Here is a 23,881-nt window from a genome sequence, read left to right as displayed (position 1 = left end):
TTCTGTATGTAAAAGCCCTTTTTGGGGAAAAACTAATTCTGATTGGCTGGGCCTGGCTCCCCAGTGGGTGGGCCTATGCCCTCCCAGACCCACCCATGGCTGCACTCCTTCCCAGTCATGTAAAATCCATAGATTAGGTTCCTCAGGAATTTATTTCAATTGACTGATTTCCTTATGTGAACTGTAACTCAGTAAAATCATTGAAATTGTTCCGTTTATATATTTGTCCACACACACACACCTCTATCACTCCAGTATCCCTGCACATTGTAAATATGATATTGGAACTGACCCTGTATATAGCTTATTACTTTCTCATGTTCTTATTTTTTATTTCTTGAGAGTTTTTGTTTTACCTTCTGTTATTTTTAGTGCTACATTGATATTGATCACTGCATTGTTGGGTTTGGAGCTTGTAAGAAAGGCATTTAATTGCTTGTGACATTAAAACTTGAAACTAATGGATAAATGGATTCTCTTTAGCCATGTTGTAATGGAACTTGCTTTTGAAGTAACCTGAAATATATCACAGTTAACTACTCAGCTTCTGAAACTCAGATTCTCATGTCAAGTAATGAACACTGGTTCATACTACAGAGAAGATGCCTTTACAATGTACTGAACAGTGCCCGGATACCCGAAAGCATCTTAAGACTAAGTTAATCATTAAAATGGTTTGATGAACTTAACCTGAAGATGCTTTTGGGAAACAGGGATAAGTCAACGCTTTATATATACACACTAGATGATGTCAGGGCTGTTTTGATGCCACCGTGCCTCCATCTTGGCACTCCCCCAACGGAGTAAATCTATTTTGGAAGCTATAGAAATGCATTTATTAAAAGTCTACATTTGTTTTTACCACGTTTATTATATTACAGACACCTTCATTCTCCTTTACTGATATAAGTAGGACACGGTGACATCCCGCCAACTTTGAGAAAAAACACTTTATATCAGAGTTGTCTCGAGATGGCTATGCATATTCATGAAATTAGGCTAGTAGCATAGTATATATATTTTTTTGTAGCATAGTATCTCTCTGCATTGAATACAGGCGGTTGACGTCAACAAACCTCATCGAATATTCAAAACTGGATTACAATAATGCTATGTATCCACCAATCCAAAGAAAGGATAGGCGGGAGCTAGACAGCCCGCCGTTCCACTTTGTGGACAACTGATGTACCACAACAATCATGGCGGCGCTGTTTGTCTGCCTTCGGATTCAGAAAACGGAGAGAGCCGAACCATCTTCGTTCCTAGGAAAATCTTGTATGTAAACAAGGTCAGTCATACTGCAGCATACAGTCAACTTGTTCTCCAGTAGAATTACTCCTGTGTATAGAAGACACCAATCGGCTTACATTACAACATTGTGACAGGTATGTCTAACAAGTTTGTACGACTCAACTGCATGATTGTGTCAAATTTTCTATAAAATATAATACATTAATTTCGATTGCATGAAAGTCCACAGACGTCACATAACAGCATGGCATTGTTTAGTGTCGCAAAAATAACTTAACTATCATGCATTGTGCAAAATTCGACATGTTGCAATGTCAACCAAGGATATATAGGATCAAACTCTCTGGCAGTGCCGCAAAGTCACACGACCCTGCTCATTACTTTGTGCGCAGACTGCGTGTGTCTAGACTGGTCTGTAACTGGGTCACTGTCACTCAAACAAAAGATGCAATACACATTGGCCTACTCTGAATACCTGAACAATGTTTCCTGTTTTTGTTTTCATGATTTCATTTGCCTACACACATTTTTGTTGCATTGTATTGCATTTCCTTCCATTGTATTTATTTGTATTCTATTACTAAAGGTTGACATGAGTTTACCATGAATTTTATAACAAATGCCACCTGGTTTTGCTCTCCACAATGTGTGCTGATGAATATGCATTTCATTTAGCAATATTATTATTTTGCGCCAGTCATTATTATTTGGTCTATATTGTGCTTGCCATCCTCTATCTGTTTGTGCTTGGCTGTATCAGGACCCTGTTTGGAAGTCCTCCTAGGTAATCTGCTAAGGGCTTCAGTGGCACACTGACCTAACTCACGTGCCACATTTACCCTGCTGCTGACAGCAGACTTACTGGCTTAGCCCACAAGGTGTGTGTTTGTGTGTCTGTGTTATGGAAAAACAAAGGCCAAACACGTTACTGCTGGCAGATGAGACAGCAGCAAAGAGCATGCAGGGCCAGTCACTTTACAGAGGGCCAAGTAACCTCTGCTCTGACTCATCACTGATCCTAACCAAGTTACTGATCAGTTGATGCCCCAGGCTCTAAAAGTGGGTAGGACCCCGTGCTTACCTCACAATGATTTGACTTGAATAACATCCACACAATAACTAGGTCAGAGTATCATTAAAGATTCCAAAGGGGAGGCATTCTTCATGTTATGATGACCACAGAGGTGTTGCTGTTATGATTTGGTCCAGTATGATTAGCCGTGTGTTGCCTGTCCTCCACCCTATGATTAACGATTTAAAGCAATCTTCTTAACAGTGGAGCTGTGTTACTCCTTTGGCCATAATGCCAATGTCTGTTAACTTGACTCTGACAGAATACAGGGCACGAGGGTGGAACAGCTGACACATTTCTAATGAAAGTAGGGCAGGGGTAGTTTTAGATTTCAAACCATTTGAGTCCCCTTAGAGAATTTAGGTGGTCCTGCTACCACTGAATCAGATCAGTGGTGTGGTTTTAGTTCAGCAGTAGCACCTGTCAATCTGAAATCCTTACACGGGTAGTGTATATTCTGTCAAGTAGAGGTTCCCTATCTGTCAAGGTACATTTATAATGCTATTTTATCGGTCTTTTTCTTTGTAGAGTCTCAGCACAGTTTCCAAGATGATGCAGTGTTTCCACTTTATAGTCGAGCCGGTCAAGAACATCACAGCCAAGCTTAAGGTACAGTAGGTCAAACTCCTGTCATGCATTACAAATCCTCCAAACAAAAACACCATTTACATGTTTTTTTGTTAAAATCTTTTTTACTACGGTCAGAGATTTTATCATAAAGGAAAGTGACCTTGAAATGGCTGCGGAGGGGTTGTCTTGGTAGCGTCACCAGTCACATGCTTACTCAAGTAGATAGGTTTTAATTGTTTCTGTAGTTTGATTTAATTACCTATTACAAATCAAATCAAAGTTGACGTGTGTGTGTGGTATGGAAAACCCCAGGGAAAACAGATTACTGCTGGCAGATGAGACAGCAGCAGTGAGCATGCAGGGTCAAGTAACCTGCACGGACTGTTGATTTGATGTAGTTTAATTTGATTGTATGAACAAGTAAATGAGGGTGTTGTTGGGTAGATAATAGATGCTGTCAGGGGGGTTATGGGAGAGAGGAGATCTCTTTCTTTCCTGCTGACAGGAGAAGAGCATGGTGTGCATTTTGATAAGGCCAAGTGGGTCCTTTTCTGGGTTGACCTTATTACTTTCTAATGCACTAGTAAAACACCAATTTCTGTCCTAAATCTGTTTCCTTTCCTCTTTTCCTAATATTTATTTTTCATTGCTACTTTCTATGTGTTCTATGGCTGTCTTTTTTTTTTGTCTGTCAGGAATCTCGCAAGAGGGAAAAGAATGAGAAGAGAGAGCCACTGGAAGAGAATCAGCTGTTTATAGTGGAGCTGGCTAGAGACCTCAATCGAGTGTGCCAGGTACCCTGAAATATATACACACCTTTTGTAACATCCATTATACCAGTATCCATTGTCAGGTCTAGTTTGGAGGATAAACAAGTCTACTAAATCCCACACTTGTCTATGCCCTCTGCAGAGGTCTGAGGTGCTGGGGAACATCTGGAAACTAGAGGACATCTGGCCCACTCCTCTTTGCAGGGCCTTCATCCTGGAGTGGGCGTCTCTGCTGGAGAGCAAGGTATGGCGAGCAGGAGCCAAAATACTGTAACAGCTATTAATATATACTGTATAGCTTGCAGGTGACTTTCTCCAAACACGTGTTGAATGAGTCTTCACCTGTTGTCAGCAGAAGAGGCCCATGCAGTCGGATGGCTGGCCAGAGGAGAGCGAGTGGAGGGAGCAGGACCTGTTCAGTGAGAATGAGATGGAGAACGCTAAGAGGACCATCATCAACTGGACCAAGGACCTGAGAGCCCAACCTGAGCAAAGTGTGTGGCCTGGGGAGGCTGTGGCTCAAGTTCTGGAGGACCTCCAGGCTGCATGGAGGAGTCGCAACATGCCCAACCTCCTGACAGCCATGGAACTGCTCATGTGGGTCTTACTGACACAGGGCCTAGACAAGGTGGGGGCCTCCTTAAATATCAATTGTCCCCCTTTAAAATATATTAATGTATATTCATGATAACAGCTCTGATATTTACCAAATCCGCTTTTCTCCCTCTCCATCTTTGTGCTTGCAGGAAGCCATCCCTCAACAGTGGCTCATATGGAAGCAGAGGACTCAGAAGATAGGTGCTGCCCGCTACATTCCTCACTCAGGTATGTGATGCCTTGGACAGGCATTGACAGAGCCAGATGTAATGTTCACAGAACTTATTGTTTATTTGACTAATATTTGTTACTCATCTGTTATGTATATTCCAGTATGGGACTGGATCTCTAATGCAGCAGTGGAGATTTCCCTTGACCTGGACACGGCCAACCCTGACCTGCTGATCTCCAACGACGAGAAGAAGATGCGCTGCGGCTTCGAGAGAAAGGATGTGCCAAACTACCACCAGCGCTTCGATGGCTGGTGGTGCGCCACAGGGGTGGAGGGTTTCAACTCTGGTCGCCACTACTGGGAGGTGGAGGTGGGGGAGCGGGACTTTCGGCTGGGTGTGGCCAAGGAGTCAGCCCTGAGGAAGGGCTTCAAGTCCCTGAACACAGACACGGGCTACCTGACCCTGCGCCTAGAGAGGGGCACGGAGCTCAAGGCCCTGACTGTGCCCTTCACTGCCCTGCCGCCTGGTCTCATCCCCCGCAAGGTGGCCGTCTACCTGGACTACGACCAGGGCCAGCTGTCCTTCTACGACGTAGACAGCCGCTCCCACATCTACACCTACAATGAGAGCTTCAACGAGAAGCTGTTCCCTCTGTTCGGCACGACGGAGATCATTAAGGACCTGGTGATCAAGTCCCCTGGGAGCAAGGCCTATTGCCTCTGTCCCTCCCTGTGCCTGTGGGGCTGAACTTTCCCTCTTAACACCATCCCTCCACCCTATGGTTACCCTCTCATCACTCCTATAGAGTAATCAGAACCTTCGTTACTGTAAAGAACTAGACCATCATGATATTGGATATCTATGTGACCACTGATGCTGCTGCTTCTATGTGATTCTTTCTGCCTCTTCCTTACTCGAGTTATGCTATGCACTCACATGCTCTGTATTTTCGTACATTTGAAAGAATACCGTATTATTATTTTAATCTATTGTGAAATATTAATCCTGCAATAACAATGCACTTTCCGTGATGAATAAATATACGAAGCTCAAAGGTTTTACTTTTTGTGCTGTGTTTTATTGAAGTCCTTCAAATTTGATCATGTTATTGAAGACCACTGTGATCTGAAATAAAAACACAATAACTATTTCATACTGAACTGTACAATGTCATAAGGGATCAAAATAGGTAATCCTGTTAAGAAGCTTAGAAGTTCTATATTTGTTTACTTACCAAGTGGGGGTGTTGATGAGAAGACCCCCTTCTCCTCCTCCTCCTCCTCATAGACCACTATGACAGCACAAAAATACCAGATATCATTTGAATTGAACTTAGCCAAATAAAGAACCGAGTCCCAGAATTGACATATGAATATTTATTTTTATGCCATTCTCTAGACAATAACATAATTTTCTCCTATCTTAATTACTTACATGTCAAATGCTGTCCAGAAATGAAGAGGGGGCCCTGCCCAGACCGAAGGTTGAAGATGACAGGTGGCATGAGCTCAAACCCACTGAAACTGACCATAGGTTGGCACATAGGGTGAAGAGTGGCAATGGGCACTGGCTTGCTGTATTCCCCAACTCTGTCCTGTACCTCCACTACATGCATCTCCTTACTGGCCTCTGCACTCAGACACATCTATACACAAGGGGAGCAGAGATTAGGGGTTGGGCTGTCATTGGACTATGCTATTTTTGTGTCACTGACTAAGTCAAGTGATCTCTGCTAATGGGGTGTGTGGAGGGCTGGAGATGGACTAAAGACTTAAACAGACTGACCGTTCGGATAAAGAATTGATGCTCCAACAAATCCTCCGCTATTTCAAACACTGCCTTTCTCTGGGTATCATTCAGTTCACAGCCTAGTCAGAGGAGAGAGGAGACCCTGGGTTTACAATACATTGTTGTGCATCTAGGTCACCAATTTCAAACCATCTCAAAGTGGCATTAACCTCAGTACATACCCCAGAGCACACAGACAGTGTCAGAAACAGAGGGTGAAAGGGAGAGATCCATGGAGATGAAGTGGAGTGGAGTTACCTCCTTTTAATATTCTGCAATCCTATGCCTCTTCTCTCCCTGCTTTATTGATAAATAAATCAGTGTTTTTGATTGTGTCAGTGTTTTTGGTTTGGGTGTTGATAAAGTAGTCTATGGAGGTCACCAAATTCAACCAGAACTCAAACGTAAACGGAGACTCACCTCACCGATCGAGACAACAAAAAATTCTAGCATTAAAATCTGTCCTGGCCTGGGTCGTGCTAATCAGGTGCTAATCACAGCGCATTCGACTCTCATTGGCCAGGAAAACAAAGGCGTGTACCCATGGATGATGAATCCAATCAGAGTTGTGTGTGTTTAATGTTTTTTGCACAAAACATAAACAGATCTGTTTCGGTCATTTGACATTAAATAAAACATTATATTTAAAAGAGAACCGTAGATTTAATATGTTTAAAGAGATTCACTGGTTAAAATATGGCTTCCTTTATTATGTGCCGACTGGCATGATGTCATCGATACGCGACGACGAGAGAATGAAGTTTGTTGTCAAGTTGGACGTTTTTCTGGATAAGAGATGACTTCCATTATAAAGGCGTTAAAAACCCATTTTGGGTTCGATAAGTTCCGATCCCAGAAGCAGGAGGACGTTGTTAAAGCAGTTGTTAAAGGTGAGGACCACAATAGACATGTTGGACTTACAATAACTTACCTAGGAACGGCTCTTCTAGTTTTAGCTAATCTTAGCCAGCCGCGGGCTATCTAACTAGCTAGGTAGCTAATTAGCCAATTCTTCAACCAGTTCATTGACTGTTACCTACTACTAGCTAGCATGATCAGTTATTGTCATTAAACATATCTGAGTAATGCCGTTGCCCAAATTGGACTGTCGATGGAATATTGTAAATTACTGCCCCTGTTGTGTGCAGGTGACAGGGATGTTTTTGTGTGCATGCCCACCGGGGCAGGGAAGTCCCTCTGCTACCAGCTTCCTGCAGTGTTGGCTAAGGGTATTACCTTGGTCATATCCCCTCTTATCGCTCTCATCCAGGTCAGTCTCTCTTCTTTAGTATTTTCTTCTGTTGTGTAATTTGTTCTGATTACGTGATTGATTCTGATATAGACTGAGCTATCCTTAACTGCATAGCTAGCTGTGTATTTAGGTTTCTTCAATGACGATCCCTTTCTCTGTATCCACCATAACAGGATCAAGTGGACCACCTAAGGGACCTGAACATTCCTGCATGCTCCATCAACTCCAAGCTCCCTGCAGGGGAGCGCCGTCTGATCCTGGCCGATCTGGAGAGTGAGAGCCCCAGGTTGAAGCTGCTTTACATCACCCCAGAGATGTTGGCCTCCCCTGCCTTCCAGCCCTGCCTTACAGGCCTGCTCTCCCGGAGCCTCCTCTCCTACCTGGCTGTGGACGAGGCCCACTGTGTCTCCCAGTGGGGGCATGACTTCAGACCAGACTACCTCAAACTGGGCAGTTTGCGTGCCCGTCTGCCCGGGGTACCCTGCGTGGCGCTGACTGCCACGGCACCCCAGAAGGTGCAGGAGGACATAGCAAAGTCCCTGAGGCTGCGATCACCGCTGTCCTTTGCCACACCTGTGTTTCGCAGTAACCTGCATTATGAGGTGGTGTACAGGGAGCTACTGGAGGACCCCTACAAGCACCTGCATGCCTTCATCAGGGAGGCCCTGACCCTGGGGGAAGGCCCCAAAGGACAGGTTGGTGGACTAGATTCCCCTCTGACTCTCTCTTATATGCAGTATCTCTTCCTACTATATCTAATGGATGGTGTAATTAGTTAGGGCTGGGCGATATGGCCTAAAAATTATATGTCTATTTTTTATTATGGCCGATTCACAATATATATCTAGATTTAGAGGTCAAATACACCGCAACAGTCAGCAATAATCTAATGAATTCAGGGCTTGTGAAATTATACCTAGGGTAAATATAAGCCTTCCACAACCATAAAACCCACTAATAATGTAATTATTGTATCAAAATAGTATAACCTGCTTTTTTGCAATATTCACTGATCTGGCTTTCAAGTCTGTTGCAAAACGGGCATTTTCATAGACAATCTGAACAAGAATTTACCAGAATCAGTGTTCATTGATTCTCTGGTTTTAGTAGTGTCTGCTCTGCGTGCAATTTGAGGAGTTGAAAGGTTAACTTCTCCTCTATTACAGTAAAATCATGGATGGTGTAATCAGAGTAATGTGTTTCAGTGTCCCTATGACTGATTCTGTTGGAACAAACCTTAAATGCAAATAGCAAGTTGAAACCACTTGTCAGGGAGGAAGTGATCAGTCATCTTTGTTGTTGTGAGTTGCAGGGGGAGGGGCTTTGTGTGTGTGTGTGTGTGTGTGTGTGTGTGTGTGTGTGTGTGTGTGTGTGTGTGTGTGTGTGTGTGTGTGTGTGTGTGTGTGTGTGTGTGTGTGTGTGTGTGTGTGTGTGTGTGTGTGTGTGTGTGTGTGTGTGTGCGTGTGTGAGAGAATGGGAAGGTGCATAGAAGGAGCAAACGAGACAAGACCAAAAAGACATGAGAAAAAGCAGACATAAACGGTCATAAAATACAAAAAGTGATTGTTGCGATACAGGCATTTGGAATATTGCTCTAAAACAAATTCTAATTCATTCAATATGTCATCCAGCCTTATAATCAGTGCATGGTACTTAGCTTGGGATATTTATCTGTATGTCTTTCTTCAGGGTTGTGGAATTGTGTACTGTCGAACCAGAGAAGGCTGTGAGACGTTGGCTTACAAACTGACTAAGCTGGGAGTCCTGGCCAAGCCTTACCATGCAGGTGAGACATTCCTCAAGGGCTTACAAACATTGTGGGGTAGGATAGTAAATGGCAATGTTAAAGTTGAATAAAGACAAGAATCAAGCAGATTATTATTATTGATGGTGAGATGAGACATAACAAAGTGGGCGGCATGACTCTTGACCTTTAACTCCTGCTTGTGTAGGGTTGAAGGCAGGAGATCGCACAGAGGCTCAGACTGATTGGATGCAGGGTAAGGTGCTTGTCATTGTGGCCACCATCAGCTTTGGCATGGGGGTGGACAAATCTAATGTCAGGTTTGTGGCCCACTGGAACCTTGCCAAGTCACTTGCCAGTTACTACCAGGAATCTGGGCGTGCGGGGCGAGACGGGCTGCCCTCTTCTTGCAGGACATACTACTCCCCCAAGGACAGGGAGCAGTTGAACTTCCTCATCCGCAAGGAGGTGGCCCGCAAACAGGTTACGTCTAACTACACTGTCAACCTGCCTCACAGGCTTGTTATTAGCATAGCAATATGATGGTGCTGTAAATGCATGGGGATTGCAATTGGTGTGTACAGTGTTCAAATATTTTTATGTTTGTTTATTTAACTTTGAGCGAATAATTGTGTGACTTCTCTGCAGGCAAAGCGTGGCTCCGAGAAAGATCAGGACAAGGCTTCCATCACAGACTTCGAGGCCATGGTGTCATTCTGTGAGCAAGAGGGGTGAGTGTTATATAACACAGGTGTTCCCAAACTTTTTCACTCAGGCCCCCCCTTCCAGCATTGGGGAACATCTCGCGCTCCCCCTGTGCTCGCGCGCGACGTCTATTTCTGTGGGCACAAGCACTGTTCATGACACACCCCTCTTGTTGGAGCAGAGAAGATTTTGCAGGTTTAAAAGCTTACAATATTTCCTGCAAATCTACACATTTTGTCATGGTGTGCGGAGAAACTTTTGCAGTTTTAAAGCAAATTTTCTTGCAATTCTATGTTTTGTCATGTGATATTTGAGTGACTCAAACATTACAAAAAAAAGTCAACAGGCTAGTTGATCTGGACATTTCTGACAAGTTATAAATGGCTCTCTTAGGTCTGCAATGACTGAGAAACTGATGATGCACTACATCATTTTTAAATTGCAACTTGTGTATTCTATTATTTAAATGTTCAAGAGTGTGTGTGTGGGGGGGCGCAACAGCAGCCCACAGTTTGGGAACCACTGATATAACTCACCACAATCATCTGCATTTTTGTTTTATTTCATGGAAGAGAGATACAAAAGCATATTGCACTATTTTAGGCAGCCTAAGAAAATGCTTTTTCAGAAGGAAGAGATGCCCTTTTTAACCTATGCAACAACTACGGAAATGACAGCGTTACTCTTTTTCTGTTTTTGTGTATAACTGTGAAGCATATTACAAGGCTTCCTCACTGCCTCAGTTCCATGTTTGTACAGCAGAGGGCAGGCATGGTCCTCTGAATCCCCTGAGGAATGAGATAATGGCTTGTTTTTGCTGAACTAATGCTGTGTTCACGTGCTAGTTGGAACTAGGAAACAGACTTTTTTGACTTGCTAACTGGTTGAGTTATACACGTGCCGCGTTCAACCAGTTAGCAAATTACACATTTCTGAGTTTCCTAGTTCCATCTAGCACTTGAACAAGGCAATAAAGCAAAGGACGTCCTTTAGATAGAAGACATATGGCAACACTCTCACAACGGGTTTGGCAAGATGCCTCCATTTAAATTAGTTGTTGATGGGATCTGCAGAGGGTTCTTTCTTAGAGTCTCTGAGCCAGTGGCAGAGGTTGAGTTGACACTCATACAGCCTAGAACTGACAGACATTCATCTCCCCAAGCAATCTCCTGTGCTTCTATTGGGATTTTTTTTGCTACATGTATAGTTGTTTGTATTACTTGATGCATTTGTGTGTGTGTGTGTGTGTGTGTGTGATTCCATGCTCCTGTGTTCCTTGTGTCCTTGTGTTGTGTGGATCAGTTGAAGCCGTCCTAGAGGTCTAGTCTTGTCCATCTCTCACGTCAAAGACTGCTTTATTAGCCAACAGAGCCCAGGGATGCCCCATGGAATGTTGATACTCCTGAAAGCCTGGAAGCCGGGCCTGTTTGGCTGCTTCTCAGGGAGGCTCTGTGTGTGTTTTGTATGGAGGTGTGTTGTTCAAGGGCCGGGCTCCTTTATAGATGGGCTCCACACCCTCCCCACGGAACCTCCTCATTCCTCCGGGGTTAAGAGGCCCATAGAGTGCCTCTCCAGAATGTCTCTCCTGGTGATACAGTGGTGACAGAGGGTTTTCAGTTCACACCACTCTGCATGGGTCTTCATTCTTCTGGGGTTTAGAGGTCCATAGAGTGCCTGTTGATAATGTCTCTCCTCATTATTGGGGGAAGTGGGGATTGTCTCAGGTTAGCTGACTATGTGGCCCCTTGGTTCTGGTTCTGTGACAGCAGCAGCACGTCAAACAGGTCATCAGCAGCATGAGCAGGAAGACCACTAGGAAAGAACACACCATTGACAACACCTTTTATAGTAGCTGGCCTACATATTTGAATTATGTCTAGGCTATGTCTAGACAGGATGATTGATTTCCCACTATCTAAAGTGATATTACAGATGTTGGAGTTTCATCCTTTGCAAGACATGTTCTGACATGTTCTGACATGTTCTGAAGCACATGGTTAGGTGTATGGAGTATATCTCCACTGAGAGGTGTGTGTATATCTATATGAGAGGTGTAGCTTACCGATAAAGAGGACGAGGACAGCGAAGGCCCCCATCTCCAGAGGGCTGGCGGTGGGGAGACCCTGCAGTTTGGCCCAGAGCTTCTGTAGCAGGGTCAGCATCTCCTCCCTGGCATCCATCATGTCACTCACACACTGAGGGTGGGTGCAACTCTGTAGTATCTGGGTGCAGGTTGTGTGATGTGACCACTTTGCTGAAGGTACAAATAAAGGGATAAAAGTAGATGGATTATTAATAATGGATTATTATTACAATATATTATTAGAATTATTAGAATATAAGCATTTGTTTCATTCCTTATTCTTCACCCATAATGGACTGTGAGTCTAGAAGTCAGAGATGCTGTATGTTACTGTCTAAATATGTAGATGACCTGACACCAATGGAATGTTGACAAACCATTGTGTTCATCCTTGAATATATAGGCTAGATGCTAGTGCATGTGTTTCTGATGAGTAGGTAGGACAGAGTGAAATCAACTGATTCCTATAAGAAAGAGGAGGCTCTAGAAAGTGTGTTATAATCTGGTAATATGTTGGTGTGTAAATGATTTTGTTTTTCTGGGCCAGTGGGATTGTGTCTGTTCCAGGCTTACTAGAGTAACTATAGGGCTCTCCCAGCAGCATAGCTGTGGACTGACACGCCACAGTTATCACAACAGTCATGAGACCGAGAGGAGGGTCCCACTGGCTGACTGTATAAAGGGAGGACTTTTATCTATGTTATTTCAAGGGCAGACATCGATGTTTGCCTTGTTGTGTGTTAAAATATATTCTAGGTTTCTGTCTATTCTTTATGCACATGTGAGTAGGCCATATGTTGCTGTTGCTATGGGAAAGTATGTTCCCTATAAACTGTAAATAGCAGTTGGGTGTGACAATTGATGCCAAGACAGGATCCTGCTCATATGAATTATCTCATGATCATCCCTCCACAGTTCTCCTCCTCATCACACTCTCTTTATCTTCTTCTCTCTAGCTATGCAGCTACACCAGTGTTACTTCTCTCCCAACCCTGATCACACTGTAGGCTACTTGATTACATTACATGTCTGTTCTCTTCATCACAACACTAGATTGACTTGGATTGGGATAGACTTGAATCTATTGATTCTATTAAAGGGGAAGTCTTTAGAAAAATAGAATAGTGCTTCAATTCATTTGACAGTAAAATGCTTTATTGACTATCGGTGTGGCATGTAAAACAGATACCAGACTGTTGGCTCAGTCTCTTTGTCCTGCTGTCTGTGTCCCTTTTAAAGAGTTTCTGTTCCTGTTGTGTTGCTGGACCTGCCCGAGTTCACAGTGGTGGAATGTGTTCTGTCCAATGTATTTTGTATAAATAGTTTTGACTTTAGTTCTGTTTCCCACAGCTGCTCTGTTTCTCTCTCCCAGGTAGACTCCCACCAGCTGGTGTAGTGATGGATCCCAGTCAGACTGGGCTTTCACCAGTCTCAGGTTTCATGGCTAGGCCGGGGGGTATGGGAGCAAGTCTTCCCACAGTAGTAAAGTCTAGCTAAATATTCAGCTGTTAGAAATGTCATTATGGTAATGACATACAGGAAGAGAGCTCTCCTTATAGAGCTGTTCCAACTCTGGTCCACACTGTGTTCACATGTAAATAGCCTCCCTATTAATACACAGCTGGAATACACTGATGACAGCTAAATTACACTCTTCACATTCTTTTGGTTAGGCTATAAAGTATGCTAACACTGTTATTCTGGCCTGTATTTGCATGTATATAGGCTACATGTACACACTCACAACCAGCATACACTCACCTGAACTGTATGGGTAGTTTGCAGATATGCAACAGAGGAAATAAAGGTGCTAAACTGTGCTTGTCTAACGAAGCGAATCAGTTAGTGATGTAACACAAGAACCAACACCTACCTGAGTGAGTGTGGAGAGCGAGTTCCCTGTGTGTTGCTGGGTGAGCTGGAGCCAGCAGTGAGACAGAGGTGGTGACCTCGCCTCCTCGACCCAGCGGTCTTTTCAGGATTAGGTTCAGCAGAAATAAGTCCTCAAGTAGCGATTAGCATCGACGCCAAGAGATGGCCAAACCCCCATCCGCTGCACTGCTGTCCTCTGTACAGTCTGTTCTGGGTTTCAGAAAGGAAACAAATCGGGCTCGAAGTGAGCTTTCTCCAGCTGTCATTGGTTTGCTTTCCACTGTCTCTCGCTCCACTCTTATTCTCTCCTTTTATTCTTACTTCTCTCCCAGTTAGTAGTAGCTGTTGTCATCTCTTGGTGCCAGTGGAAAAGGCAGCGGTTGTGCAAGAGCAACACTGTTTATCTCCACTTACAAAGGACTCCTGCTGTGTTTTTGTGCTCTCTGCCTGTTGTATTAATGCTAGTTCATCATCTCCTCCTTCTGCTGTGGGTCGTTATCTTCTTCCTTCACTCCTCCTCTGGAAAGACTCAGTTGCTTCATGAGCTCTGTCTCTTTCTCGCTCTCTCTCTGTCTCTCGCTCGCTCGCTCTCTCTCTCAATCCCCTCTCTCTCTCTCAATCCCCTCTCTCTCTCTCTCTCTCTCTCTCTCTTACTCTCCCCTCCTCCCTTAGTGAGACTGCCTCTTTCCCCCCTTTTTGAAAACTGTGGAGACTGGGTTTCCATCCGAGGTAGTCTTGCTTTGTGTGTTATGGAGGTGGCTTGATTAGTATTCCTCCGAGACACTAGCCTGTATGAATGTGTGTACGACTGAGTGGATCTCTGTGTGTGTATACATGACATAATACTGTGTATTGAGTGAAAGAGCAAGCTGTTATACAAAGAAGCGGAACAGCCATACTCTAAAGAGTGAATAGACATTCAGATGTTTAAATCTATTTAAAAGTCATTTAGAACAGTAACATCCTCACCAACCACCACCCATGGCCAATCTCACTCACCTACAAGTCTCCTAAATGTTGGTTTTCTATTCAGACTAGACTCTAGGGAAGCAGTTATTTTATAGAACCTCGTCTCTGTTTCACATTATTCACACAGGAGTCATTCCACACCCACAACCCATTTTTCTCCTCATCAATCGAGTTTGTCAGAATAGAAGGGAGTGGTGTGTCTATAAGTGAGCAGAAACCGCATCCAGTTCACAGACGTATCGTTAAACTGGTGTTCTTTTACTGGAGAATACACTTCACACTCCTGCAGAGTCACTGCATTTCATTTCCATAACTGTATGACCCTTTTGATTTGAATGAAACTTTCCATACATATTTGCCCATGGTAGAAGTGGTCAGAAAGTGTCTTTTTTTTGGACCTGAATGCCAAAACATTCTAGCTCAAAGTTGACCCATTGCTCAAAGTGGACCAGTTTTGTATACCCCACAATTCCATGAGACATCCATGTCTTCATCACTGGAAAAGATAAACAGTTCAGTTTTAAATCATTTAAAAGCTTACAAAAAGGGTTGTCAAAATACACTGCTCAAAAAAATAAAGGGAACACTTAAACAACACAATGTAACTCCAAGTCAATCACACTTCTGTGAAATCAAACTGTCCACTTAGGAAGCAACACTGATTGACAATAAATTTCACATGCTGTTGTGCAAATGGAATAGACAACAGGTGGAAATTATAGGCAATTAGCAAGACACCCCCAATAAAGGAGTGGTTCTGCAGGTGGTGACCACAGACCACTTCTCAGTTTCTATGCTTCCTGGCTGATGTTTTGGTCACTTTTGAATGCTGGCGGTGCTTTCACTCTAGTGGTAACATGAGACGGAGTCTACAACCCACACAAGTGGCTCAGGTAGTGCAGCTCATCCATGATGGCACATCAATGCGAGCTGTGGCAAGAAGGTTTGCTGTGTCTGTCAGCGTAGTGTCCAGAGCATGGAGGCGCTACCAGGAGACAGGCCAGTACATCAGGAGACGTGGAGGAGGCCGTAGGAGGGCAAGAACCCAGCAGCAGGACCGCTACCTCCGCCTTTGAGCAAGAGGAGCACTGCCAGAGCCCTGCAAAATGACCTCCAGCAGGCCACAAATGTGCATGTGTCTGCTCAAACGGTCAGAAACAGACTCCATGAGGGTGGTATGAGGGCCCGACGTCCACAGGTGGGGGTTGTGCTTACAGCCCAACACCGTGCAGGACGTTTGGCATTTGCCAGAGAACACCAAGATTGGCAAATTCGCCACTGGCGCCCTGTGCTCTTCACAGATGAAAGCAGGTTCACACTGAGCACGTGACAGACGTGACAGAGTCTGGAGACGCCGTGGAGAACGTTCTGCTGCCTGCAACATCCTCCAGCATGACCGGTTTGGTGGTGGGTCAGTCATGGTGTGGGGTGGCATTTCTTTGGGGGGCCGCACAGCCCTCCATGTGCTCGCCAGAGGTAGCCTGACTGCCATTAGGTACCGAGATGAGATCCTCAGACCCCTTGTGAGACCATATGCTGGTGCGGTTGGCCCTGGGTTCCTCCTAATGCAAGACAATGCTAGACCTCATGTGGCTGGAGTGTGTCAGCAGTTCCTGCAAGAGGAAGGCATTGATGCTATGGACTGGCCCGCCCGTTCCCCAGACCTGAATCCAATTGAGCACATCTGGGACATCATGTCTCGCTCCATCCACCAACGCCACGTTGCACCACAGACTGTCCAGGAGTTGGCGGATGCTTTAGTCCAGGTCTGGGAGGAGATGCCTCAGGAGACCATCCGCCACCTCATCAGGAGCATGCCCAGGCGTTGTAGGGAGATCATACAGGCACGTGGAGGCCACACACACTACTGAGCCTCATTTTGACTTGTTTTAAGGACATTACATCAAAGTTGGATCAGCCTGTAGTGTGGTTTTCCACTTTAATTTTGAGTGTGACTCCAAATCCAGACCTCCATGTGTTGATAAATTTGATTTCCATTGATAATTTTTGTGTGATTTTGTTGTCAGCACATTCAACTATGTAAAGAAAAAAGAATTTAATAAGAATATTTCATTCATTCAGATCTAGGATGTGTTATTTTAGTGTTCCCTTTATTTTTTTGAGCAGTGTATTTGATAAATTATTTCGGTTGAGACACAACATGCTCTTGTCATGTCATTTCAATCATAGCAATATAATTCATAGAATGGACCTATCCCTTCAGACCCCTGCAATTAAGCTGATACACCATTGACATTTTAAATGTAATTTAAATGTTTACTTCTAATTACTACCATAAAGATGGCTGCTGGTCCACACACAATTGAATTTCAACTTAAATGGGAATGTATATTCTATGATCTAGATTTCAATAGGTTTCCTATGGAAGATTGACAGTGTTATTTAAACCAACTGATATTCCCATTCAAGTCAACATTCTCTGATGTGGGGACCTCCTACCATCTCTCTGGTACCATTTTAAAAGTAGACATTTTTATTTTAGTCACATTTTACTATATTTATCAGCCAAAACATGACAACCACCCTGTATTCAAGAGTATGCTGTGTCTCAACCGATGGCAGGCACAACACAACCTTAGATGAGGAAATATTAAGGTCTACGCTACAACATACGGGAAAATGTGTTTTTGTTGTTGAGTTTACACGGTTTTAGATGATTGACATCAAAGGTAAAAAATGTTTTGGGAAGAAATGATCAAATAGTTTGACAACCCTTTTTGTACATTTTTTAATTATATCAAACTCAACTGTTTATCTTTTCCAGTGATTTAAGACATTGATGTCTCATGTTATGGTGGGGTATACAAAATAAGTCACCTTGAGCACCTATATCGCCTAAATGTTTTGGTATTCAGGTTTCAAAAAGCAGTGGTGTAAAGTACTTAAGTAAAAATACTTTAAAGTACTACTTAAGTAGTTTTTTTTCCCATTATCTGTACTTTACTTTACTATTTTATATTTTCGACAACTTTTACTTCACTACATTCCTAAAGAAAATGATGTACTTTTTAATCTTGACATTTTCTCTGACACCCGAAAGTACTCCTTACATTTTGAATGCTTAGCGGGACAGGAAAATAGTCCAATTCACGCATTAATCAAGAGAACATCCCTGGTCATCCCTACTGCCTCTTATCTGGTGGACTCACGAAACACAAATGCTTAGTTTGTAAATTATGTCTGAGTGTTGGAGCATGTCCCTGGCTATCCATAAATGTAAAAAAAAAAATGATAATTTAAAACCAAATACTTTGACTCAAGTAGTATTTTACTGGGTGACTTGAGTCATTTTCTATTAAGGTATCTTTTACTTTTACTCAAGTATGACAATTGGGTACTTTTTCCACCACTGCCAAAAAGTGACTTTCTGACCACTTCTATCATGGGCAAATATGTATGGTAAGTTTTGTTCAAATCAAAAGGGGTGTGGTCAAAAAGGCATTCAAATCAAATGGAACAACGCCTCTCTGCTCAAGTGGGATTAGCATATAGTGATAGCGAGTCGGGTCAAAGCCTTATTTGGCCACATGATGGCCAGTTGAGTGTGACCTTGTTTGATCACACGTCATGCACACACACACACACACACACATCGATCATAGACCGTAATGGAGAATATGTTACACAGTGGTAGCTATTGATCAATGACGATCCTCTTCTTCATTTCTCCATGACACAATCATTGTATAATTCCTCCTATCAGCAGCATTAGCTACCTTTCTGATATTATACTGTGTCATGTGCACTTTTCTGTATTATGAGTCTTAATGAGGCATGCACAATATCTTTGCTCTGAGCATTTTGAGACACTTTGGGCTCCACTGAGCTACTCTCCTAGGGGTTTGACCTCTAGCATGTCTGTGCAATATGTTTGTCTCTCTCACACCCGTATTTCTGGGCTCTCAGCTGCCGCCATGCCACCATCTCCAAGTTCTTTGGGGACCAGAAGCCGGACTGTGCGGGGGCCTGTGACTACTGTCGTGACCCCAAGGCTGTGCGGGCCCAGCTGGAGAAGGGGGCCACTTTGTGCACCAAGACTGGAGCAGCTCGGAGCACACAGCCCAGGGGCCCGTTTGGGTTTGACCGTGACCTCTACGCCGGGGGGAGGAAGGGCTATGGCTTTGAGAGGTCAGAAATGCAATGGTCTAGTAGCCTGGAGGCCAGTCTAACTCTGTTGGTTAAAGCAGAAACAGACTGGCATCCAGGCTAACATTTGTTGTAGTTTTCAGTTGCTAACAGGGCAAGATGGGGGGTCTTTCCTTCTGACTTGCTAGTCATGTTTTGGTTGCAGTATTTGGTTGGATTAGGATTATTTTCAAATGTATTGTTGATTTTAAAATGTGTTTTCTAGCTGTCACTCATAGACAGTACAGTAGGAATGCTGAGGTCTGTGGTGATGTCATCTCCTCAGGCATGATGAGGAGGGCTGGGAGAGCGGTGGTGATGATGATGGCTCCGAACATCGGAGGAAGGAGTTTGGAGATCTCTTCAAGAAACAAATGAAACTGCGCAAGATGAAACATCACATTCATGTACTGTGTACATGCTGTACATGGACAGCCCTGCTGTCATACTGTTATACACAACATCTGACTCATAAGCATTCCATTGCTTCAGTAAACAAACCTTCATACACTGTAGCAGCTCCCTCTCTCTCCACATCTGTGTTCCAGCTGTGGCCAGCCAGTCAGCCAGGCAAGGAGGCTATGGGGCTAGGGGCCCCTGTAAGGCACCATGTTGTAAATCTCTCCCATATGTGGAGTCAAATCGAGCACAACAGGGCTATTCAAATCCATACTATTAATCCTGACAAACAAAAGACGTGTTGAGTTGAGCCATTATTTTGAGACTGTTGGTTTGAGATGCTGCCAGCAACAGCATGGGGCTTGGAACACTGAAACACTAGCAACTAGGTGAGAGAGGCAGCAGTCTAGTGCTGGAGTGAGGAATTTGAGGGGCCCTCTGTAGGTTCTCTGCTCTAACTGACAATCAAAGTGTGAGGGGGGGTGTCTTATTTCCCTTTGTTTTCTTCTCTCTCTTTCCTCTAGGTGTCTGAGGGACACAAAGATTCATTTATCCCCCCAGGTGGGTTCTCTATTGTTGTAATATCAGTGTAGACAAGCAAAGTGACTGACTAATAATACTGTTATGTGACTGAATGGGTTTGGATATTGTGTTCAAATGTGTCTACAGATGATAACTGCCCACTCAGGGAGGCCAGCAGCCAGAAAATCCCCAGGCTCACTGTCAAGGTACAGCTCTAGTATGGAAACGTCTCACACACGCGCATGCTCACATGCATGCTCACGTACGTGCAAAGCAATATGCACATTCACATGTTTTTGATGTTTAATGCACATGTCCTTGTGTATTCAGCATCTCCACCATCATGAGCTCGTTAGAAACTATTTATTCATCCATAATTACATTCTGCTTTAAATCCTTTACCCAACAAGATGCTGGCTTATCCAGGGTCCCACTCTCAATAAGTGATCAAATGCACAGAGCACTGAACATCTATGTTTGCAGATTGAGGGAACAGAGAGGGATTGTACTACCACTGTGTGGTTCATACATGTATTACAAGAATACCCATTTTCAAGGAAAATATTTAGCCACATTTTGTATTTTTTTAACAGTGTCTGACTGATTGTATGTCATGATTTAAAAAAGTTAAAATAAATGTATGTATAATGTTGATTTTATTCTGGAGCTGCTACTGACCAGTTCTTCCTTGTAAAGACATGCTTTAAATCTCAATGACACTTTCCCTTTGAATAGAGGATGAAATCAAATGAATACATCTTCACTTGCCTTTAAAAAAAAATGTTTTGATGAGAGTGTGTGCCAAATGTGTGCATCAATTCTAGGCCCGGGAGCACTGTGTGGCCCTGTTACAGGAGGCTCTGAACAACCACCAGGTGGCAGCAGCAGACACACACAGGTACCAGTCACTACTAACCACATGCACCTAAAATGCCAAGTCACTGATGCCACTGGGACAACTGAACTGACACTTGGATTTCTTTCTTTCCCTTTTCCCCCCGCCCCTCACCCAGCTCTGACACACTCTCCTTGGCAGTGGATATTGAACATGAGGTCTTCAAGATCACCAAGTCTTCCAACTTGTACAAAGCAGCTGTCCTGAAGAGAGTAAGTAGCTCCTGACTACTGTCTGGTTTATTGTACAACTCTAAAGTCACTTTATGTATCGAGTCCAATGGAAGCTATTCTTTTTAAGTTATTCTTTCACTCATCTAACTTATCTCTTGTTTCTAAAGGTATCAGAGATGAAGAAGGGAGGGGCTGCCTCTGCAGGAGGAGGAAGAGGAGAAGGGACCAGCGGCTCTGGGGAATCCACAGAGATAAAGACTGAATCCAAAGATGAAGCAGCCTCCTCCTCTTCCTCCTTGACTGAGGAGCAGCAGGGCTTCACGCCTGCCTCACAGATCTACTCAGTAAGGCCCAACACCACAGCACACAGAGAACTCTGCTTTTACTTTGCTTTAGAAAATACTGTAGTGCTCCTTTATAAGCAGCAGTAATGACTAAATATGTATCTACTGGTTAATGCATTGAGACTGTCTCAGCCCATTTATTAACAGGATGCAGTCAGTGTTATTGTGAGTCAGCCTCATACTGTACTGGGTTCTATTAGTAACTAAGCATCCTTCTTTCTGTGTCTCCTTCACCAGCTAAAGCGGAAGAGAATAGGAGCAGGTCTGAGGGGCTCCTCCAACCCCTTCCAGACTGCCAGTGAGCTGCTGAGGGCCTCTAACTGTGAGGGCTCCACTACAGGTCCAGGGGCCAACAGGGGGACAGGGAGTGGGGGCCCTGACTGCCTGGCTGGGTCTGGAGAGTCAGCTGGTGAGGAGGAGAGGGGGAAGAGGAAGGAGACAAAGACTGGAGATGCAGCACCAACCATCAGCTCCTCCATCAGAGCTAAAGCCAGTGCAGTCTCTGCCTTCCTGAACAGTCCCACCAAGACAGGAGGCAAGGCCCTGAGCAAGAAGCAGAAGCTAGCAGAGGCTGCTAAGAACTCCCGCAACATTACCCAGTACTTTGGGGAGAAACCGATTGAAAAGAGTCAAGAAGTGGAGATAAGAACCAATGATGTGTCGTCTCAGGTCTTTTCAATACCACCCCAGTCACTCCCCACTCAGGAAATCACACCTGCTACTGTCTCCATGGATACCATCCCTATGGACACTAGTCCCATGGAAATCATCCCCACGGAAATCAACAACTTGGATAATGATGACGAGGAGGTTAAAGAGGAAGCTAAACTGGACTTGGACTCTATCACAGTGTAAGATGTCCCTCGGAAGTTGTAGATAAAGTCTGACTGGTTTACTCTGTTTTGCGCCTCTCTCTAAACTCCTTTGTCTTCTTCACAGGCAAAATGCACATGAAAACAAGGCTAAATCGTTGCTAAAACTAAGGGTATGGAGATCAATATTATATTGCCACAACAGTCTTATTGTGTCGTCCATGTTTTTTTAACAGTAATGTAATGATGACATCATTGTTAACATCTACTACCACATGTTCTCTGTGTGTGTGTCAGCTATGTGAGGACAGTGAAGAGAGGGAGGCCCTCCCCGCAGCCAAGCGTAGCTGCCCCCTACAGGACAGCAGGAAGAAGGTGACCTTTAACCCCAAAGTCCAGGAGACTGTACTGGAGCCAGGGAGCCCAAGCAAAGCCCCCAAGCCTGTGTCTCTGAAGGAGGTGGCTGACATCGTGGTGCGCTGTCTAGACCCCTTCTATACACAGGGCAAGTTTGCCACCAAGGTGAGGGAGAGAGGGAAGGGGCATAAGCTGTGATGAAGATATTTGGTTCTTCATTTGTCACTTTTTCAAATCGTAGTATTCCAAATCTTCCTTGTTGTAGGAGCTGTTCAAGTCATTTGCCCGCTACTTGTCTCATCTACTAGCAGAGGGGAGGAGTAGGGGAAGAGGTCAAGGTGAGGAAGACAAACATTGTGTGTGCACACTAGCACAAGCTGCCTTTTCTAATAATGAACTATATTTGTGTCCACAGTGAAAATGCAGGCCAAGAATCTGATAAAGAAGTTCTTCAGCGGTGTGAAGCGCTGTGAGAGTGAAGCAGACTGGAAGCACCTGAAGGGACCACACAGCACTGAGACCTCTGAACACAGAGGGATGGGAGGAGGCGGGACTATGAACGGAAAGGTGGAGGAGGATAACAACCTGGGGGTCTGATCCCTTCATCCACTCTCTCGCTCGCTCTCCAACTGATTCCCTCCCTCACATCTCTCCCAGGCCAAGATACTGAGCCGTTACAGAGATGATATGCTGCTAGGCTGTGTCAACTCCAGGCTCATGCTGTCGTGCCGTGGAGAGCCGCTGTAATGGCGGCCATTAAACATGTACTGTATACAGCATGTCTGCTGGTGCTGCTGGGGAACAGTTAGTCATCCCTGCTCAATGCCGAACAGAGGTGGCTCTTTGTTTGATGTTAGCACCATGTGACTAGTACATGGATGCTATGGTTTTACCAGGCCAAACCCTGCTGCTACCTGGTCTGTCATTCTGCCTGACTAAAGAGGACACCCAGCTGGATGTGTAACAGCCACACTCTATCCTTGATTGATTTTAGAGCTGTCATTTAATGTCTTTTTTGTTGTTAGTTTGTTAGTTATTAGTTGTTTTCATGAGATTCTCAATGAGAACTTTTGTTTATGCTGAGGAATCCCCAAAAATATTAATTAGTTTTTTCTCTTGTCCTTATGGTTATCTGGTACAAAGTTATCTTGTCTAAAAAGATCAGAGCTGGCCACTCTGCCTGTGCTGGTTGGTGACTGGGTGGGTGACTTTTCAAACAGTCAGTCATTTCAAACATGATGGAATCCAAAGAGCACTTGATGCACCAATGGGGGAAAAGCTCCCAGCCATCACAGAAATGTATCCAAAAACCCCAGCCATCACACACATTTACTCCATGTGAGACCTGTTTACAATAAAATCTCTAACACTGAATGTCTAGTGGCTG

General features: G+C 44.2%; 3 protein-coding genes and 1 long non-coding RNA gene across 10 annotated transcripts; 2 read left to right on the top strand and 2 right to left on the bottom strand.

The window, feature by feature from the left end:
* Nucleotides 1-1,179: 1,179 nt before the first annotated feature.
* Nucleotides 1,180-5,491, top strand: LOC139565075 (butyrophilin subfamily 1 member A1-like). 2 transcript variants are annotated; one of them, XM_071385124.1, is made up of 7 exons: nucleotides 1,180-1,385; nucleotides 2,852-2,932; nucleotides 3,589-3,687; nucleotides 3,806-3,907; nucleotides 4,019-4,291; nucleotides 4,410-4,488; nucleotides 4,594-5,491. In XM_071385124.1, exons 2-7 carry the CDS (start codon nucleotides 2,873-2,875, stop codon nucleotides 5,178-5,180), a joined length of 1,200 nt encoding a protein of 399 aa, XP_071241225.1. In that variant the 5' UTR covers nucleotides 1,180-1,385; nucleotides 2,852-2,872; the 3' UTR covers nucleotides 5,181-5,491. The 2 variants fall into 2 exon arrangements, with proteins under 2 accessions (XP_071241225.1, XP_071241224.1); XM_071385123.1 differs by having other exon boundaries at nucleotides 4,016-4,291.
* Nucleotides 5,490-7,405, bottom strand: LOC139565077 (nucleoplasmin-like). Of its 3 annotated transcripts, none has more exons than XM_071385137.1 (6): nucleotides 7,153-7,405; nucleotides 6,404-6,521; nucleotides 6,219-6,301; nucleotides 5,868-6,078; nucleotides 5,668-5,724; nucleotides 5,490-5,558 (listed from the first exon to the last, which is right to left on the bottom strand). In XM_071385137.1, exons 2-6 carry the CDS (start codon nucleotides 6,453-6,455, stop codon nucleotides 5,539-5,541), a joined length of 423 nt encoding a protein of 140 aa, XP_071241238.1. In that variant the 5' UTR covers nucleotides 6,456-6,521; nucleotides 7,153-7,405; the 3' UTR covers nucleotides 5,490-5,538. The 3 variants fall into 3 exon arrangements, with proteins under 3 accessions (XP_071241238.1, XP_071241235.1, XP_071241236.1); XM_071385134.1 differs by lacking the exon at nucleotides 7,153-7,405 and adding an exon at nucleotides 6,642-6,853; XM_071385135.1 differs by lacking the exon at nucleotides 7,153-7,405 and adding an exon at nucleotides 6,642-6,853 and having other exon boundaries at nucleotides 6,404-6,518.
* On the top strand, nucleotides 6,910-23,868 carry LOC139565072 (ATP-dependent DNA helicase Q5-like). Of its 4 annotated transcripts, XM_071385118.1 has the most exons (18): nucleotides 6,921-7,111; nucleotides 7,370-7,491; nucleotides 7,647-8,168; nucleotides 9,163-9,259; nucleotides 9,426-9,700; nucleotides 9,866-9,948; nucleotides 18,774-18,995; nucleotides 19,279-19,399; nucleotides 19,916-19,952; nucleotides 20,061-20,119; nucleotides 20,738-20,811; nucleotides 20,927-21,020; nucleotides 21,149-21,325; nucleotides 21,563-22,176; nucleotides 22,265-22,310; nucleotides 22,435-22,659; nucleotides 22,760-22,832; nucleotides 22,910-23,868. In XM_071385118.1, the coding sequence occupies exons 1-18, from the start codon at nucleotides 7,018-7,020 to the stop codon at nucleotides 23,089-23,091; spliced, it is 3,117 nt and encodes a 1,038-aa protein (XP_071241219.1). In that variant the 5' UTR covers nucleotides 6,921-7,017; the 3' UTR covers nucleotides 23,092-23,868. The 4 variants fall into 4 exon arrangements, with proteins under 4 accessions (XP_071241222.1, XP_071241220.1, XP_071241221.1 ...); XM_071385119.1 differs by lacking the exon at nucleotides 22,910-23,868 and having other exon boundaries at nucleotides 6,917-7,111; nucleotides 22,736-22,832; XM_071385120.1 differs by lacking the exon at nucleotides 22,760-22,832 and having other exon boundaries at nucleotides 6,918-7,111; nucleotides 22,910-23,046.
* LOC139565078 (uncharacterized) lies at nucleotides 10,464-14,961 on the bottom strand. Its single transcript, XR_011672858.1, has 3 exons — nucleotides 13,879-14,961; nucleotides 11,985-12,176; nucleotides 10,464-11,734 (listed from the first exon to the last, which is right to left on the bottom strand). It is a non-coding gene; the product is annotated as an uncharacterized lncRNA (long non-coding RNA).
* Nucleotides 23,869-23,881: the final 13 nt, after the last annotated feature.

This window comes from Salvelinus alpinus, chromosome 36, assembly GCF_045679555.1.
Source record: "Salvelinus alpinus chromosome 36, SLU_Salpinus.1, whole genome shotgun sequence".
Classification (NCBI taxonomy): domain Eukaryota; kingdom Metazoa; phylum Chordata; class Actinopteri; order Salmoniformes; family Salmonidae; genus Salvelinus; species Salvelinus alpinus.
The sequence above is the reverse complement of the archived record's forward strand: the minus strand, read 5'-3'. Positions and strand labels throughout refer to the sequence as shown.